This window comes from Myotis yumanensis, unplaced genomic scaffold (genome assembly GCF_028538775.1).
Source record: "Myotis yumanensis isolate MYYU_CA2020_CCGP unplaced genomic scaffold, mMyoYum1.0.hap1 SCAF_6, whole genome shotgun sequence".
Taxonomy (NCBI): domain Eukaryota; kingdom Metazoa; phylum Chordata; class Mammalia; order Chiroptera; family Vespertilionidae; genus Myotis; species Myotis yumanensis.
The window spans coordinates 37089192-37106896 of NW_027223757.1; the positions used below are offsets into that span (position 1 = coordinate 37089192).

General features: G+C 39.7%; 1 protein-coding gene across 4 annotated transcripts in view; it reads left to right on the plus strand.

Annotated features, from left to right (window-relative positions):
- AK9 (adenylate kinase 9) overlaps positions 1-17705 on the plus strand; it is a 108069-nt gene that overhangs the window by 44392 nt on the left and 45972 nt on the right. For 3 of the 4 annotated variants that reach the window (XR_011471843.1, XM_070417933.1, XM_070417935.1), the window contains exons 16-21: positions 2798-2878; positions 4462-4598; positions 8771-8927; positions 10069-10183; positions 14515-14591; positions 17556-17705. Coding sequence is in view for 3 of the 4 variants with exons in the window: in XM_070417933.1 (XP_070274034.1) it covers positions 2798-2878; positions 4462-4598; positions 8771-8927; positions 10069-10183; positions 14515-14591; positions 17556-17705 (717 nt within the window). In the remaining variant the exon portion in view is untranslated. The remainder of the gene's footprint in view (positions 1-2797; positions 2879-4461; positions 4599-8770; positions 8928-10068; positions 10184-14514; positions 14592-17555) is intronic. The other variant, XM_070417934.1, reaches the window with a different exon arrangement.

The window sequence follows — 17705 nt, forward strand, 5'->3', positions numbered from 1 at the left end:
TCCAGCTTGAGGCCTCTGCTGCTGAAAGCAGGTATCTGGGATTTGTTTAGCTTCTATAATTGAAACACTGTTGCAGCTCCAGCTCTGAGGCCTCCGCTGCTGAAAGCAGGTATCTGGGATTTGTTTGGCTTCTATAAATGAAACACTGTTGCAGTCCTACTCGCTGAAGCCCGGATGGCTGAAAGCAGATATCTGGGGTTTGTTTAGCTTCTATAATTGCAACATTGTGGCTTAGAGTGCAGCTTAGGGCCAGGCTGCAGCAGGTGGGGAACCTTGGCTTCCTCCATCACTGGAGCAAGCAAGCCTCCTCTTTGCTTCAGCTGTGTGGCTGCCGGCCACCATCTTGGTTGGCAGTTAGTTTGCATATTGCCCTGATTAGCCAATGGGAAGCATGTCAGAGGTATGGTTAATTACCCTATTTGTCTTTTATTAGATAGGATAATAAATTATTTCATAAAAGTTTTCTACTTCCTTTATTGTGTTCAAATCTAACCATCATAAACACAGAGTTTTAGCTGTGAAGTGTTATCATTTGGTGCTATTTACCCCAATAAAGTTTTTCCATGCATATCTTTTTTTTTAATATATATTTTTTAATTGATTTCAGAGAGGAAGAGAGAGAGAGAAATATCAGTGATGAGAGAGAATCATTGATCTGCTGTCTCCTGCATGCCCCCTACTGGGAGTTAAGCCCACAACCTGGGCCTGTGTTTTGACAGAGAATCGAAACTGAGACCTCTTGGTCCATGGGACGACACTCAATCCACTGAGCCACCACAGCCTGGCTCTGTGAATATCTTAACATAATTTAAAGCATACAGTGTAAACTATTTTCACCTTTTTTGATTTATAATGTAACATTTAATTACATTATTTCATTAGAAGATATTTTAACCCTCATTTTCAATTGCTGCACAATTTCACTATTTATAGGTAATAGTTCTAACTAGTTCCTTATGTTGGAAACTGGTAATTTTTCTGATTCTTTTGCTCCTAAAAGTAATGTTGCAATTAATTTTTTTACATAAAGTTTCACCTGCAAGTTGACATAAGTGGAGTAACTGGTTCAGTGAGTATGAACCAGAGTCAAATTGCTTTGCATAAAAGTTGTTCCAACTTATGTTCCCCTCAGTAATATACAAAGTACATGTCATTGTTTCCTCAATATTTTCTCCTTTTAGATACTATTTTAATTTTTAAATTCTTTTTTAAGTTTAATATTTGTTAACCATTTATATTTATTCTTTTCTGAGGTGACCATTTTCTCTTTGCCCATTTTTATAAGTTGTATCAGTTATATCAGTGGTTCTCAACCTTCTGGCCCTTTAAATACAGTTCCTCATGTTGTGACCCAACCATAAAATTATTTTTGTTGTTACTTCATAACTGTAATGTTGCTATTGTGATGGATCGTAATGTAAATATCTGATATGCAGGATGGTCTTAGGCGACCCCTGTGAAAGAGTCGTTCGACTGCCAAAGGGGTCGTGACCCACAGGTTGAGAACCGCTAAGTTATATGGTTTCTATATAAGCTTTCTATATTAGTCACTTATTTTTCATATTCTTTTTCAAAATTGGGTGGTTTGTCTTTTAAATCACCTTGCTGTTTTTGAAGTAGAGGAATGTTTTATATCTTTGTGGTCAAATCATCATTTTCCCTTTGTTGATTAATTCCATTGACTTTCAGGTTTAAAAAGTCTTCCTCTCAACCAGAGGTGTAATATATACTTACACTCCTTTTTTTCTTAAATTCATCCAACCTTTTGTGGGTAGTCCTTAAGTTTATCTACTATTTATTTTGTTCTATAATGTAAAGCTGATATCTTTTGTTTGGTTCCTGCTCCTGAATCAGACAGATGTGTGCTTGTCTGGTGTATATTTCAAGCTTAGTAGGAATTGAACCAGGTACTGTCAAAAACTTAGGTATGGCCCTCTCCCTCCCCTAACACACACATACACACACATCTTAAAAGTTTGGCCAAGTGACTTCTGGGAGTGAGTTGCCAGCTGATACAGTAAGTGAGCCCCACCCCCATGCTGTCCGTTCCCTCCTTGGGGGAGGCAGTCCGAGGCAGAAGCAGACTTCAGTGCCTCTACCCACTGCTGGAGGGATGTCAGTACTGCCAAGGTTCCCTTGTAAAAACGCACCCTCTCTGCCCCATGCACCTGAGATAAACACAGCCTTGATCTCTGGAAGGGAGTTGATAAATATTTATTTCAATTTAGATTCACTGGCATTATTGGAAACTGAGATTCCTCTTGATTTTATTATTGGTTAATTAAATCATCTTTATTTTCTACTGCTGATAGATATGTTTACCTGTTTTATTATTATTATTATTATTATTTTAATCATTAAAGATTTAGCTAGTCTTAGCTAGTTTGGATCAATGGATCGAGTGTCAGCCTGTGGACCAAAGGGATCCCGGTTCAGTCCAGGTCAAGGGCAGGTCCCTCGGTTGCAGGCTCCTCCCCAACCTGGATCCTGATTTGGGCTCATGCAGGAGGCAACCAATTGATGTGTTTCTCTCTCATCGATGTTTCTCTCTGTCTTCCCCTCTCTTCTGCTCTTTCTAAAAAAATCAATGAAAAAATATCCTCTGGTGAGGATTAACTACAACAACAACAAAAATTAGGAACATAAATCCTGGACACCAAGACCCATGATCTTGTTTGGGAATCACCTACAATTTAATAATGTTCTTTAGGGTTTTTTTTATATTTATTTATTTATTTTTTATTTATTTATTTATTTAGTTATTGTTCTTTAGGTTTGAACAATGTTTTATTCACAGATGAAAGAGAACCTAGTGAACCACCTGTAATTAAAATAAGTTTACAAGACAGTCAAGAGCTAAACTTGGATTTTAAAAAAGGTAAATTAATATTTGAGTAAGTTGGTTCTCTTAGATTGTGGATCTAAAAATTACAATAATTCCTTCAGAATTTGGAAGCAGAAATATGTCATTTTTTTAAATATATTTTATTGATTTTTTACAGAGGAAGGGAGAGAGAGAGTTAGAAACATCGATGAGAGAGAAACATCGATCAGCTGCCTCCTGCACATCTCCTACTGGGGATGTGCCCGCAACCCAGGTACATGCCCTTGCCCGGAATCGAACCTGGGACCCTTGAGTCCGCAGGCTGACGCTCTATCCACTGAGCCAAACCGGTTTCGGCAATATGTCATTTTTTTAAAAAATCATTAATATGCAACTTACTATATCTTAAAGGCTACACTATTATAAACAGATATGCAGGAACACAGAAAAATATTATGTGTTATATTGTTTTGGTGAAAAAGAACATTGGGAAGACAGGAGATCTGTCTGTCTGTTCTGCCATCCCTGGCACGTGGCTACCATACAATTCACAATATGGCTGCTGGTGCTCCAGCCATCACATCAGTGTGCCTCACAGGAAGAGAGAAAGACAAGGACACAAACTGGCACTCCCCCCAGCTGAGTGATTCCTCTTTACAGAGATTACAGAGAGGCTCACCAAGTAATTCTGCTCGAATCTTAATCATGGGCCACCCAAGTTATGAGGGAAGTTGGACGATGCAGTGTTTCTAGCTGGGCACATTGCTGACCCCAACAGAATCAGGGAAGTTACTAAGGAAGAGGAGAATGGATGGCTATTGGGTGGAAACTAGCAGCTTTTAGCACATTTAATATCTCTACTGGCTACATCTGCCTCACCAGCCCCCCTTCCCAAGACCACAGGTTCTTGCTTCTCCATCACTGAGAACAGATGTCTCACTTCATGGCAGGGCGGGCAGCAGGCAGCTGCTCTTCGAAGGCCCTTTGGCGGTTTTCTGGGCTGGGATCCACTGGGCTCTGGCGGGTGAGTCTGATGCAGGGAGCCTTGGGGCAGCAACTCAGGAGGCACCCCTGGAAAGACAGAGGGAGAGGAGTCAGGCCGAGCTGCCAACCACCTGTCTCACTCACATCATGCTGCTGCCTGTGAGCCAACTCAGCCGTGTAAGGAGACACTCCGGATGCCACAAGGGCAAGAATCAAGTGTAACACTTGAGAAGCCAGCCTGTGTCACCCTTTCTTCTGTCCCTTGAACTTGCCTATTTCCTGTCCTCTTATTGACCCGTGTAGTCTCATGCTTCAAATTGGAAGTATTCACCTAGAAGTTCCCTAGATACTTCTGTTTTCTGGAATCGTTTGGTGCCTACCCCTTCTCCCTGGCTTTCTGGTTTTGACTCCTGTGACTTCTTGCCTCATTCACTTTTATTCTGATGTATTGACTCTAAGCCACTGCTCTGATATTTTGTGATTCCTGACCTGACATTTCCTTCCAAGTCTATTTCCCCTTTCTTCCAGCATGTGAATGATAACACAAAGATAGCACTTTGTTGGGCCAGGTATTAGCAATCGTGCTCTGTTGCAAATAGAACTGTCTGCTAAAAGTATTAATAGCGTTAGTTTATTAACTTGTTTTATTTTAGACTCAATAGAAGAGGTAACTGCAGATCATCCAGAGGTCCTTTCTGTAATAAATGACTTGTTGAAAATAACAAAGGATATGAACTTTGAACATCCATATGAAAAATATGCTGAAATCTTAGAGGAAGTCCTGGAAGAGGTAAGAAATCTAGGCTGTTCATTTATATCATTAATTTAACAGAAACGGAGAAAATGTCAACCTAGTATGTGTATAATTAATTTAGTCTCATTTGACAGTATTAAAATCTGTAGCTTTCAACATTCATGTGCATTTTATAGTCAACATTGTTATGTGTAATGTACCTCAGTTTATAATTGCTTAGGCTCTTTTGGTAATTTTTATTTATCAACAATTATGCTATATCATTTCATAGCTTTGAAATTAATTCTTTTTATTTTAAATTATTTATTGTTGAAAGTATTACATGTCACCTTTTTTATTTAATATTTTTTTTATTGTTGATAGTATTACAGATGTCTCCTATTCTTCCCTTGGACCACCCCTCTTCCCAGCCCCCACCCACCCCTCCAGATCTTCACTACCCTATTGCCCGTGTCCATATGCATAAACCATGAACGCAGTCAATAGGGTGGTGAAGGCTGGAGCAGGACCCCGGTGGAGGGGGGCAATGAGGGGGAAAAAGAGAGGACATCTGTAACACTCTCAATAATAAAGACTTTTAAACTTTTTTAAAAGTTTATTCCTGCCTTGACCGGTTTGGCTCAGTGGATAGAGCGTTGGCCTGGGGACTGAAGGGTCCCAGGTTCGATTCCGGTCAAGGGCATGTACCTTGGTTGCAGGCACATCCCCGGAGGGGAGTGTACAGGACGCAGCTGATTGATGTTTCTCTCTCATTGATGTTTCTAACTCTCTATCCCTCTCCCTTCCTCCCTGTAAAAAAATCAATAAAAATGTTTTTTAAAAAAAGTTTATTCCTTATTCTCTTTGACCTAAAAACACATTTTCTAGGAATCTAACCTAAAGAAATATATATTTGGACAAAAATTTATATATACAGATATTCATCACATGAGCTCAATGTTATAATAAAATTATAAATTATATAAATATTTAACAGTAAGAAGATGATTAAACAAATTAAGACTTACTCATTACTCATTAGATAAAATACAATAAAATCATTAAATTTTTTTCCAAAAAAGTGAGATGGGGAAACTATATGTTGATATTGGTTTAATTTTCATATCTTTGAAACTTAGTAAAATTTTTATGAATCATTTCTATTTTTTCCATATTTATTGATAAATAATTGACGTATAATGTATTAGTTTAAGGTGTACAACATAATGGTTTGGTATATATACTAGAGGCCCAGTACACAAATTCGTGCATGGTTGGGGTCCGGCCAGCCTGCCCCCAATCAGGGGGTGGGAGGGCCAATTGGGGGCAGGGTTGGCTGGGGTGTGGGGCCACGAGCAATGGGCCAGCCTCGCATCCTGGTTGAACTCCCGGTTGAGGAGGAAATTTGCATATTAGCCTTTTATTATATAGGACTAGAGGCCTGGTGCACAAAAATTTGTGCACTCGGGGGGGGAGGTCCCTCAGCCCTGCCAGTGCCCTCTCGCAGTCTGGGACCCCTCAGGGGATGACCACCAGCTGGCTTAGGCCCACTCCCCAGGGGATTGGGCCTAAGCTGGCAGTCAGACATCCCTCTGGCAGCCCAGGAGCCCTCAGGGGATGTCTACTTACCAGCAGGGAGCAGGCCTAAGCTGCAGTTGGACATCCTTAACGCTGCTGAGGAGGCAGGAGAGGCTCCCACCACCACCACTGTACTGGCAGCCATCAGCCTGGCTTGTGGCTGAGCAGAGCTCCCCCTGTGGGAGCGCACTGACCACCAGGGGGCAGCTCCTGCATTGAGCATCTGCCCCCTGGTGGTCAGTGTGTGTCATAGTGACCTGTCATTCCCAGTCTTTCTGCTGTTAGGGTCAATTTGCATATTACCCTTTTATTATATACTAGAGGCCCGGTGCACAAAAATTTGTGCACTCGGGGGGGAGGAGGGAGGCCCTTAGCCCGGCCTGTGCCCTCTCGCAGCCTGGGACCCCTCGGGAGATAATGACCTGCTGGCTTAGGCCTGCTCCCGGGTGGCAGAGGGCAGACCCAATCCCTAGGTGCAGCCCCTGGTCGGGCTCAGAGCAGGGCTGATTGGGGAGTTGGGGCACCGCCCCTGTCATGCACAGAGCAGGGTGGATCGGGAGGTTGTGATGCCATCCCTAGTCACGCTCAGGGTAGGGCCGATTGGGGGGTTGGGGCACCGCCCCCTGTCACACTCAAGGCAGGGTCGATGGGGAGGTTGCGGCGCCAACCCCTGTCACTCACAGAGCAGGGCCCATCAGGGGGGCTGGGGCTCCGTACCCTGTCACGCACAGAGCAGGGCCAATCAGGGGGTTGGGGCGCTGCCCCCTGTCACGCACAGAGCAGGGCCCATCAGGGGGGTTTGCAGCTGGTCACACCCCCTTCAGGGTGGGGGTCCCCATTGGGATGCCTGGCCAGTCTGGGTGAGGGGCTGAGGGCTGTTTTCAGGCTGGCGGGTGACTGAAGTTCCCAACCGCTCCTTTTTTTCTTTTTTCTTTTTTTTTTAAATATATTTTATTGATTTTTCACAGAGAGGAAGGGAGAGAGAGAGTTAGAAACATCGATGAGAGAGAAACATTGATTAGCTGCCTCCTGCACATCTCCTACTGGGGAGGTGCCCCCAACCCACGTACATGCCCTTGACCGGAATCGAACCTGGGACCTTTCAGTCTGCAGGCCGACGCTCTATCCACTGAGCCAAACCGGTTTCGGCATCTTTTTTCTTTTTATTCTGGGCCAGCTTTAGCTCTGAGGCTTGGCTCCAGCTCTGAGGCCTCGGCTGCTGAAAGCAGGTAGCTGGTTTGTTTGGGTTCTATAATCGATACACTGTTTCAACTCTAGCTCTGAGATCCCGGCTGGCTGAAAGCAGGTTTCTGGGGTTTTGTTTAGCTTCTATATTTGTAACAATGTTTCAAACTGCAAGCTCAGAGGCCAGCAGCAGCAGGCGGGGAACGTTGGAGTCCTCCGTCACTGAAACAAGCAAGCCTCATGTTCGCTTCAAGCTGCCTGGCTGCCAGCCGCCATCTTGGCTGGCAGTTAATTTGCATATCGCCCTGATTAGCCAATGGGAATGGTAGTGGAGGTACGGCTAATTACCTTGTTTCTCTCTTATTAGTGTATATGATAGAGGTCTGGTGCATGGGTGGGGGCCGGCTGGTTTGCCCTGAAGGGTGTCCCGGATAAGGGTGGGGGTCCTGCTGGGGTGCCTGGCCTGCCTGGGCTGTTTGCAGGCTGGCCACAGCCCCTTCAGGGTGGGAGTCCCCACTGAGGTGCCTGGCCAGCCTGGGTGAGGGGCTTATGGCTGTTTGCAGGCTGGCCACGGCCCCCAGCTACCCAAGCTCCCAGTGGAGGCTGGCTGGAAGCAGGTATCTGGGATTTATTTATCTTCTATAATTGAAACTTTGTTGCCTTGATCAGAGGCCACAGCCAGCCAGGGCAGGCAGGAAACTTGGCTTCCTCCATTGTCGGGGCAACCAAGCCTCCTGCTTGCTCCAGCTCCATGGCTGCCGCCCACCATCTTGTTTGGGTTAATTTGCGTATAGTCACTCTGATTGGCTGGTGGACGTGGCTTGGGGCATAGCGGAGGTGTGGTCAATTTGCATGTTTCTCTTTTATTAGATTAGATATGCGAAATGATTATCACAATAAGTTTAGTTAACGTCCATCACCTCACATACTTTTTTGTCTGTGTGTAGTAATAACTTTTAAGACCCACTCTCTTAGCAACTTTCAAATGTACACTGCAATATTGTTAATTATAGTCACCTTGTTGTACATTACATCCCCAGGACTTACTCATTTTATAACTGGTAGTTTATACTTTTTAACTCCCTTCACATATTTCTCCCCACCCTCACTTTAACCTCTGGCAACCACCAATCTATTCTCACTTTCTATGAGTTTAGTTCTTTTAAATTCCACATATAAGTGAAATCATACAGTATTTGTCTGTGTCGTATTTATTTCACTTATATTTCTTCCCTATCACTTTTTTACTTACTGATTCTCGTATGTTACACATTTCAAAGTGTTTAAATTTTTTTTCTAAAGACTTGCTTATAGTTTCTCTTAAAATTAAGTAGCTCTCTTTTTTTTCTGAAAGTCAGAAGAACTCAGAAGATAGTTAAGGTTCACAGAAAGTGGTGTATCAAGGTAGTATCCTTGACTTGTCTAGCTGTGATGGTAATAATATCAGTGTGTCATTTTTTTTATAGGTAGTTAAACAAACCAAGAACAGGTTTTCTGGTGCCCCCAAATCTGGAGGATGGATAGTGGACAACTGCCCTGTTACGAAAGAACTGTGGACAACCTTAGTGGAGAAAGGAATTACACCAGATTTAGTAATCTATTTGTCAGATACAGAAACCAATGGTTGGTAAATATTTATCATGTAAATTTGAAAGTGAAGTTTTTATTGCTAGTAATATTTTTAGTTAAAATATAAAGTGGAAAACTCTCCACCCTCACTAGGTACAAATACCGCTCCAGCAATCCCTTTATGCCCTGAGGGGTACACAAAATGAGGCAGCCATCCATGGAGTAGGTGACCAGGATAGAGTAGTAGGGCACTGGAGATCCCAGCAAGCCCTTGTAATTATGCTTTGGATCTGAGCATTTAACACCCCCCTCTCAGTCAGCACTATAAATTCTAAATGAAATATATATATACTAGAGGCCCAGTGCAAGAGATTCATGCACTGGGGAGGGGTTCCCTCAGCCCAGTCTGCGCCCTCTCGCAGAGAGCAGGCCTAAGCCAGCAGGCAGACATCCCCCGAGGGATCCTTAGCACTACCGCAGAGGCAGGAGAGGATCCCACCACCACTACTGCGCTCGCCAACCGTGAACCTGGCTTCTGGCTGAGCAGTGCTCCCCCTGTTGGAGCGCACTGACCACCAGGGGGCAGCTTCTGTGTTGAGCATCTGCCCCCTGGTGGTCAGTGTGCATCATAGCGACCAGTCATTCCACTGTTCAGTCCATTTGCATATTAGGGTTTTATTATATAGGATGTATATTAGGCTGAGGGCAAAGATCATTTATTAGTCCTTCTTCATCTTAAATGGGACATATTAAGCACATAAAGACAACAGAACTAAATTTTAATTATCTGTTACTTTGTACAAAGCTATAATAATCAAAACAGAGTGGTACTGGCATCAAACCAGATGCATAGGCCAAGGGAACTGAATAAAGAGCCGAGCAATAAACCCACATATATATGGTCAACTAATCTTTGATAAGGAGGCCAAGAATATTCTGTCATATGCATTTTAGGAGGGAAATATATTACATTTTTTCATGTTTTTGTTATTTATGACATGCCAATATATATATTTTAAAAATGATTTAAGGTGGTCTTTTAATATTTTCAAGAATCTGGGCTCTATTTAAATACATGCTTAAAGGAAAATATATTTGGATATAGGCAGAATTCATTTTTATTGTTAATTTTCAAAATGTATCTCACTATACTTTATAGATTTTCAAAATTAATATTGTTCTGTTTATATTTCAGGAAAATATTTACTTAATAGACTGTATTTAAAGAATAAAGCTGAAATTGACGCTAAGATATTCGAGAGATTACTAGATGAACTAAGAAAGAAAAAAAGAGAGGAAGAAACTTTAAGGTAAATTTGCCTGGCATAGTAAAACAGGTTAATGAATCTTTTATGAAGCTGTTAAGTATCTACTCATAATTTATATTTATGAAATTTCCTTAATATCAAAATGGTGATCTAATTGATCCAATCCTTCCTATGTAATAAAAGGCTAATATGCAAATTGTCCCCTCGGAAGTACAACTGGGAGACCAGGAGTTCAATCACTCACTATGACATGCGCTGACCACCAGGGAGCAGCACAGAACATGGCGGGCGACCAGTGGCGGCAGTGGGGTGCTGAGGGAGCAAGGGAAGGAGGAGGCGGGAAGGCGGGGAACCTGATTGGCTCTGATCGCCAGCCAGGCCTAGGGACCCTACCCATGCATGAATTTCATGCATCAGGCCTCTAGTTGTAAATAATTCCAAGAAAAACAGCGATTTCACAAATACTTCCAGGATCTGTAAAGTACAGAGTTGTGGATGTTTTCATGGTGCCAAATCAAATTTATCCTAAATCAAATATCTACTCTCAAGAGACATTGCAAAAAATAAATAAATAAATGAACAGATAAGATTTTTTTTCTTTTTACCATATTTATATGCGATTTTAAAAACTTCGCTAACTAGAATCCATAAATTGAAAAAATAACATGCTAAAAAGCAAATGAAAATACACTTGTGTGATATGACTAAAATCCAAAGCCCAACTAAGTTCTAATAAGGAAAACAAAAGACTAGTTACTTACTACACAGGTTTAACATTGAGTTTATCAGGTTGCGATGAAAAAGATTTAGGAATGTGAACTCGTATCTATCTCTTCATGACTGGGGTCAAGGCTAAACTTTAATAAACTGTAAGTTCTTCAGAATCGGGACTAAAGTATAATTAGAAACAGTGACTTGATTTGCTAATTGTCCTTCCTTGCTGAAATGTGCTGTTAAATACTTTAAGTTTTACCCCTGGGTTTCTTACTTCTCAGTCACAAAAGCCAAGACATTTAAGAACTAAATTTCCTTATGTTAATCCACCTGTAGGAGCTTTCTCAAATGCTATTTCCTTTTCCCCTTCAGATATTAGCAATTTGAACTGGGATTTAGGAGAGCTCTTTAAACTCTTAAAATATGAAGCTGTTATCTAGGTTACTGGCGGGTAGGAGGCATGTAACTAATAAGTGTGTGTCAGAGGATTTTCTTCAGGGTTCATTGTTCATCTACGTCAGCAATTTTCAACCTTTTTCATTTCGTGTCACACACAAATTAATTACTAAAATTCTGCAGCACACCAAAAAATATATGTTTTGCTGATCTGACAAAAAAATAGGTAAAATATTTAATCATTCACACCAGATTGCTGTTGTGTTGGCTATTATTATTTTTTTATTTAACAATCTAGGGGAAAAGAGGTCAGTGCTCCTGACTTAGTCAGGTATTGCATTTTTTAAAAATTCTTGCAGCACACTGGTTGAAAATCACTGATCTAAGTTAACCATTTCTTTAGGAACTTAATACAAAAATATACAAAGTATAATTTAGTTAGATTAATTAATGACATTATTTGATATGTGGAGTAAAAAAGTATTATTAATTCAGAGAATAATTACAAACTGATTTACATTTATTTATAGCATTTAAAATTTTTGTTACAAATGGAGCTACAATATTTAGGATGTAAGAGATTACCTAATTTCTTTCCAGTGTATGAGAAATAGTCAAATATTTGAGAACAGATGAAGATGTCAACATAAGAATAAAAGTTTATGTGATTTCTAGACTGAGGTCTGCTACATTTTAAATAGACAAAAAATACATACATCTATACTCTCTTAAAAGGGAAAAGAGATCTCCACTTTCTCACAACTATCTACCTTCACCTTCCTATTACCATATGGAATTTTCTGAGCTATCTCTATAGTCAATTTTTACTTCTTTTGATTCTACATTTTTATATCTTTATAAAGCTCTTGATATCAAAGACTTACCCAGACAGAAGCAGACTTTTCTATGTTTCTATATATCACCTTTTAAAATTCAACATAAGTATTTCAAAAGTCAACTTCTTTTTCATATTATGCAGAAAATGAAATCTGAAATGGAACACACACAAAAATGGTCAGAGTCTCATGTAAATGCCTTGCAAGTTGGTTAGGAAACAAATAAATTTAACAGGCTTAATTAAGAATTTCATCTTGAAGCCAGATATCTAAAGACATGCAGAATTCTACAGCTTTTCCAGCATCAGTTTCCAAATGTGCCCGTGAAATGCAGGATAATGTCTGTCATCACCATTAGTTTTTGACTCGTATGTCTGGTTTATCGAAGTGTCTAATAACGGGCAGCAAATTCTTCTTCATTCTTGTCAGGTGTCAGATTCTTAGCAGCAACATTCCTCATTTAGGTTTTGGATAAGGGGACTCTCACAAAAGAGCCCTGTTTGAACTGCCGATCACACAGTTAAAATGGGAAAGGAGGGTAGAAACAAGACCCAGCCATCTCAGAGGCCTGGACACAAACAAAGAGAACTCAGATTTCACTAAGACTGTAGGCTGGATAACAAGAAATACACCTGTTGGGAGAAGAGGTGTGGTAATGTTGTTTTGGGGGTTTTTTGTTTTGTTTTGTTTTTTAATTAAATCTTTATTGTTCAGATTATTACAGTAGTTCCTCTTTTGTCCCCCCATAGCTCCCCTCCACCTGGTTCCCACCCCAGCCTCTGCCCTTACCCCCACCACTGTCCTCATCCATAGGTGTACGATTTTTGTTCAGTCTCTTCTCGCACCCCCCACACCCCTTTCCCCCCGAGAATTGTCAGTCCATTTCCTTTCTATGCCCCTGATTCTATTATATTCACCAGTTTATTCTGTTCATCAGATTTTTTCTTCACTTGATTTTTAGATTCACTTGTTAATAGATGTGTATTTGTTGTTCATAATTTGTATCTTTACCTTTTTCTTCTTCGTCATCTTCTTAAAGAATACCTTTCAGCATTTCATATAATACTGATTTGGTGGTGATGAACTCCTTTAGCTTTTTCTTAATTGTGAAGCTCTTTATCTGACCTCCTCCTGGTTCATAGGTCGACCCTCAACCACTGAGCTATGCCAGTCAAGCATATTAGGAAACCTTTAAAAATTAATAAACCTTTAAAAATTAATAAAGTACTCTCTAGTTGAAAAAGCAAATATGAGAAATTGTACCACTTTTTCCTTCTTATTAAATAAGAAATGTTCACAATATAATTTTAAATGAAAAAGTGTAATATAAAGCTATGTATAATAGAATTTTAATTTTGTGTTTTAAATGTATGTAAACAATGATGAAAACACTAGAAGAAAACTAATCAAATTGTTAATATTAGTTACCTGGATGATGGCATGATGAGTTTTAAATTTTATTTAATTTTTTTGCATTTAAATTTTTTTCTATATTAAATAAATTGAAAATTTGTAAATTGATCTTTGTAGTCAGAGCAATTATGTGAAATTTAAAGAAATTTAGAATATGGAAACTTCAGTATCTGGAGGGAATCTGTTTTTCATTATAATGGAAGCACTAAACCTGTTTAATGGTGAAGACAGGTATAAAAAAGTTAGTGAAATGGTGCAAAAAGGCAATATTTATTAAAAATGAAAATTTGTATACTTTTGATCTAGAAAGTTTATATCTAGGAATTTACCCTTCAGGAATCAGCTTGTTATTGCACAAGGAAACATGCATAAGAATGTTGCATTCTTTTAAAAATGACTGCATCTTTAAAAAATAACATTAAGAACAACTGTTCCAAGTATTCAATAGGGGACTAGGTAATAGGGGACTAGGTAAGTAAAGTAGAGCCCATTCATATCAGCAACATACTCTAGGAAAGTCTTTTGTTATTATTGTTGTTGCTAATCCTCACCTGAGGATATTTTTTGCATTTATTTCTAGAGAGAGAGTGGAGGGGAGGGAGGAGAGCGAGAGAGCATCAATGTGAGAGAGCCAGCTGGGTTGCCGGCTTGATCCCCAGTATGTGGCGTGCAGAAGACAGCTGATCAATGATTCTCTCTCATCATTGATGTTTCTTACTTCCTATCTGAAATCAATAAAAAAAAAAATTTTTTTTTAAAAAGGTTTCCTAATAAATAGTTACAGCTTTTCAAAGTGCAACATTCCAAATTGTCTTCAAAAAACAAACAAACAAACCCTGAAAATTAACTGACCTCTATATGAAAAAATTAAACATTTACATTATGTAGTATAAATATAATGAATTTTATGAATGGTTTTCTCTTTATTTTTACCACTCAGCCTTAAATTCTGTAATTTTGTGAAATGTCTGAATTTCCAAAGATAATTAAATTTTGAACTTTTTTTAATTTCAGAAAAATCAAAGAAGAGGCATTGAGAATAGAAGAAGAAAATCAAAAGCTATTTGCAGCTCTGAATGTGAAAACAAAAGGCAAACATAGATTGATATGGCTAATAATGTGTTATTTAATTTTGTTTTATTATTGCAAGCAACCTCAGTATTTTGGTGAATTATAGAAAGCGTGACCACATTTCTTTATTTGCCCATGAGAGTCCAGGTTTATGGCTATGGTCCTGAAGTATTTATTTGACCCACTTTCATTCTCAATATGTTCCAATTTGGATAAAAATTATATGGTCAATGGAGTAATGTATCATAAAAAAAAGACTCTTGACACAGATGCCTACTCATGCACATTAAGAGTTTCTTTTAAGACTACAGTTCTTAACTTGGAATCTATGGATAAAATTCAGGAGTCTATGAAACTGATTGAAAAAATAATTACAACTTTATTTTAACTAACCTTTAACTAAAATTTAGTTTTTCCTTCAACTAGTAATTCATATAGGTAACAGACCACAGTAGTATTAGTGATCATCTAACTTTGTCACCAGTAGAAATGAAGACATCACATTACAGTTTTATATATCTTGTTTATGCTTATCCTGATTCCAAAATTATGGTAGTTGTTAAGCCAGCTTCTGGTTCTTGTTGTTTAATGAATTAGTAAAGGTGCACTATTTTCTAATAGCACAATTTATTTTTGAAATCTTGATGACTTCCTTCAATGTAGTTGACTTCTTATGTATTTTGTTTTATGAGATTGAAAGCATTAATCTAAAAAGGTGTCCATAAGCTTTATCAGACTGCCAAAGGAATCCATGGCTCAGAAGCGTGAGGAGTATCTGTTTCAGTTGTCCATTGCTGTGAAAAAGCCACCCCAAAACTGTAAAACAACCCCCTTTTTATTATACACAAGTTCTGCGGGTCAGGAATTCAGGCAGGGCTTATCTCTGCTCCCCAAGGTCCTCGTTCTGACTTAAGGAGCCACCTTGGAGGTGGATCCTCTGGCCCCACACAAACCTTCTAGTAACTGTGGCCCTGATTAACTTCTTTCTGATGACTTCCTGAGAGATCCAGGGTCAGAACCACCAATAAGTCACTCCCAAATCCCTGACTCCAGAAACTAGGACAATACATGACTGTTGCTTTAACAACTGTACAGTAACTATTGATTTCAGAGAGGAAGGAACTCAGATTATCCACGAAGGTACTAGAAAAAAAAGTATTAGAACTTTTTACTTTTTTTTTTTAACCAAAAGAAAGAATTTAGTTGAAAGACATTTTGAGTTTCTGGTGTAGAGTACTTAACTTCCAACCCAAACCCTGGTAGGTTTTAGCAAATTCTGCTTCTTCCTCTTGTGTATCACCATAAAACTCTCCATGTAACACAAAAGATTCACCACATTCTAAGTCACATATTTGGAAGCCACCGGCTCTGCGGTCCCGGTCAGAGCCTGAGATCTAAGGACACTTCAGGATACTTTTCTCTGGGGACTTCATCACCCAAATTTAGATGAAAATTCCAGTTCCAGAGGTATCACACACCACTACAATGTGATTCTTGGAAGGCACTCACTGGGAGGAAGGAAGTCCCACAAGAATCCAGAAGTCACGTTCATTTGTTTTTTCACAGCATCTTTGCATATAAATTACCTTGATTTTCAGTCAATTTCATAACATAGTAAAGGAATTAGAAGATGGATTTTCTGACTCCACCATTCACCCCCATCCTTTTCTTGAAAGATTTCCATGCATATATTTCTGATAATGGTCATCAGCAACTACAGAAAATTTGAAGTTATGCTTTCTAAATTTCCATTTAACATATGGATTAGCGTACTCTATTATTCGTTATTAGCTAAAAGAAAATATAGAGTCTATCCCAGTGCTGCATAATGCAAGCCACATATGTAACTTTAAATTTTCTAGTAGCCAAATAAAATGTAAAAAAGAAACAGGTTAAATGAATTATATTTAATATGCAATATTCAAAATACTATTTTGACATGAATGCAAAAATTATATATGCTATAGTTTACATTCAATTTTTAATATATTTTTTAAAAGATTTTTTTATTGACTTTTAGAGAGGAAGGGAGAGGGAGAGAAATAGAGAAACACTGATGTGATGGACATGGACAATAGTGTGGTGATTGCCGGAGGGTAGGGTGGAGGTGGAAGAGGGCATGGAGGAGATAAATGGTGATGGGGGAGAATTAAAAAAGAAAAAAGAGTCCTGCTGGTATAGCTCAGTGGTTGAGCATTGACCTATGAACTAGGAGGTCACAGTTCATTTCTGGTCAGGGCAAAAGTCCGGGTTACGGGCTTGATCCCCAGAAGGGGACATGCAGGATGCAGCCAATGATTCTCTCACATCATTGATGTTTCTCTCTCTCCTTCTTCCTTCCTCTCTGAAATCAATAAAAAATATATTTTTTAAAAAAAGAAAGAAGGAAACGTGGATGTGAGAGGGAAACATCACAACCCAGGTATGTTCCCTGACTGGGAATCTAACCAACAACCTTTCGATGCACAGGACGACACCCAACCCACTGAGCCACACTGGCCAGGACTACATTGGATGTTTCAATCTAAATCTTTGAAATCCATTGTGTATGTTATGCTTATGATGCCCCTCAGTCTGGACTAGCCACATTTTAAGGGCTAAGCAGCCACCTCATGGCAGTGGCTACATATCAGACAGTGCATGCAGCTCTAGCCATTCCCTCTTTGAATGGACACTGGAGCCGTGGCCATCTTTTTACTGTTACAATACTCAGGTCTACTGAGAACATTTCTTGTTTTAAATGAACCCTTAGGCTGGTGCTCCCATAGCACTCTGAGTCTGTGGCTATCATCCTTTACCACTACATTTTAATAGGTAAAATATATGGAAAATGTCTCTCTCCCTCCTGAAACCCCCTGCGCCGGAGGACAGGGCGCCACTCTTTACTCTCTGTGTGCGTCTCAGCACTTATCAGAGTGCCTCGCACCCAATTAATATTTCTGACCTAATCTGAACAATAATTTATTTCTTCTCATTTTCTCTAGAGGTCGACGAGGCTGACCTTGAGGCTTTTGGGGATGTTGAAGGTGAGGAGGGTGACATTCCTGAAGTGTCTGAGGCCCTTGAGGAGACCGGGGGGCTCTTAGCAGAGGAGCCTGAAGCTTCCGAGGTTCAGGAACCAGAACCTGAATCAG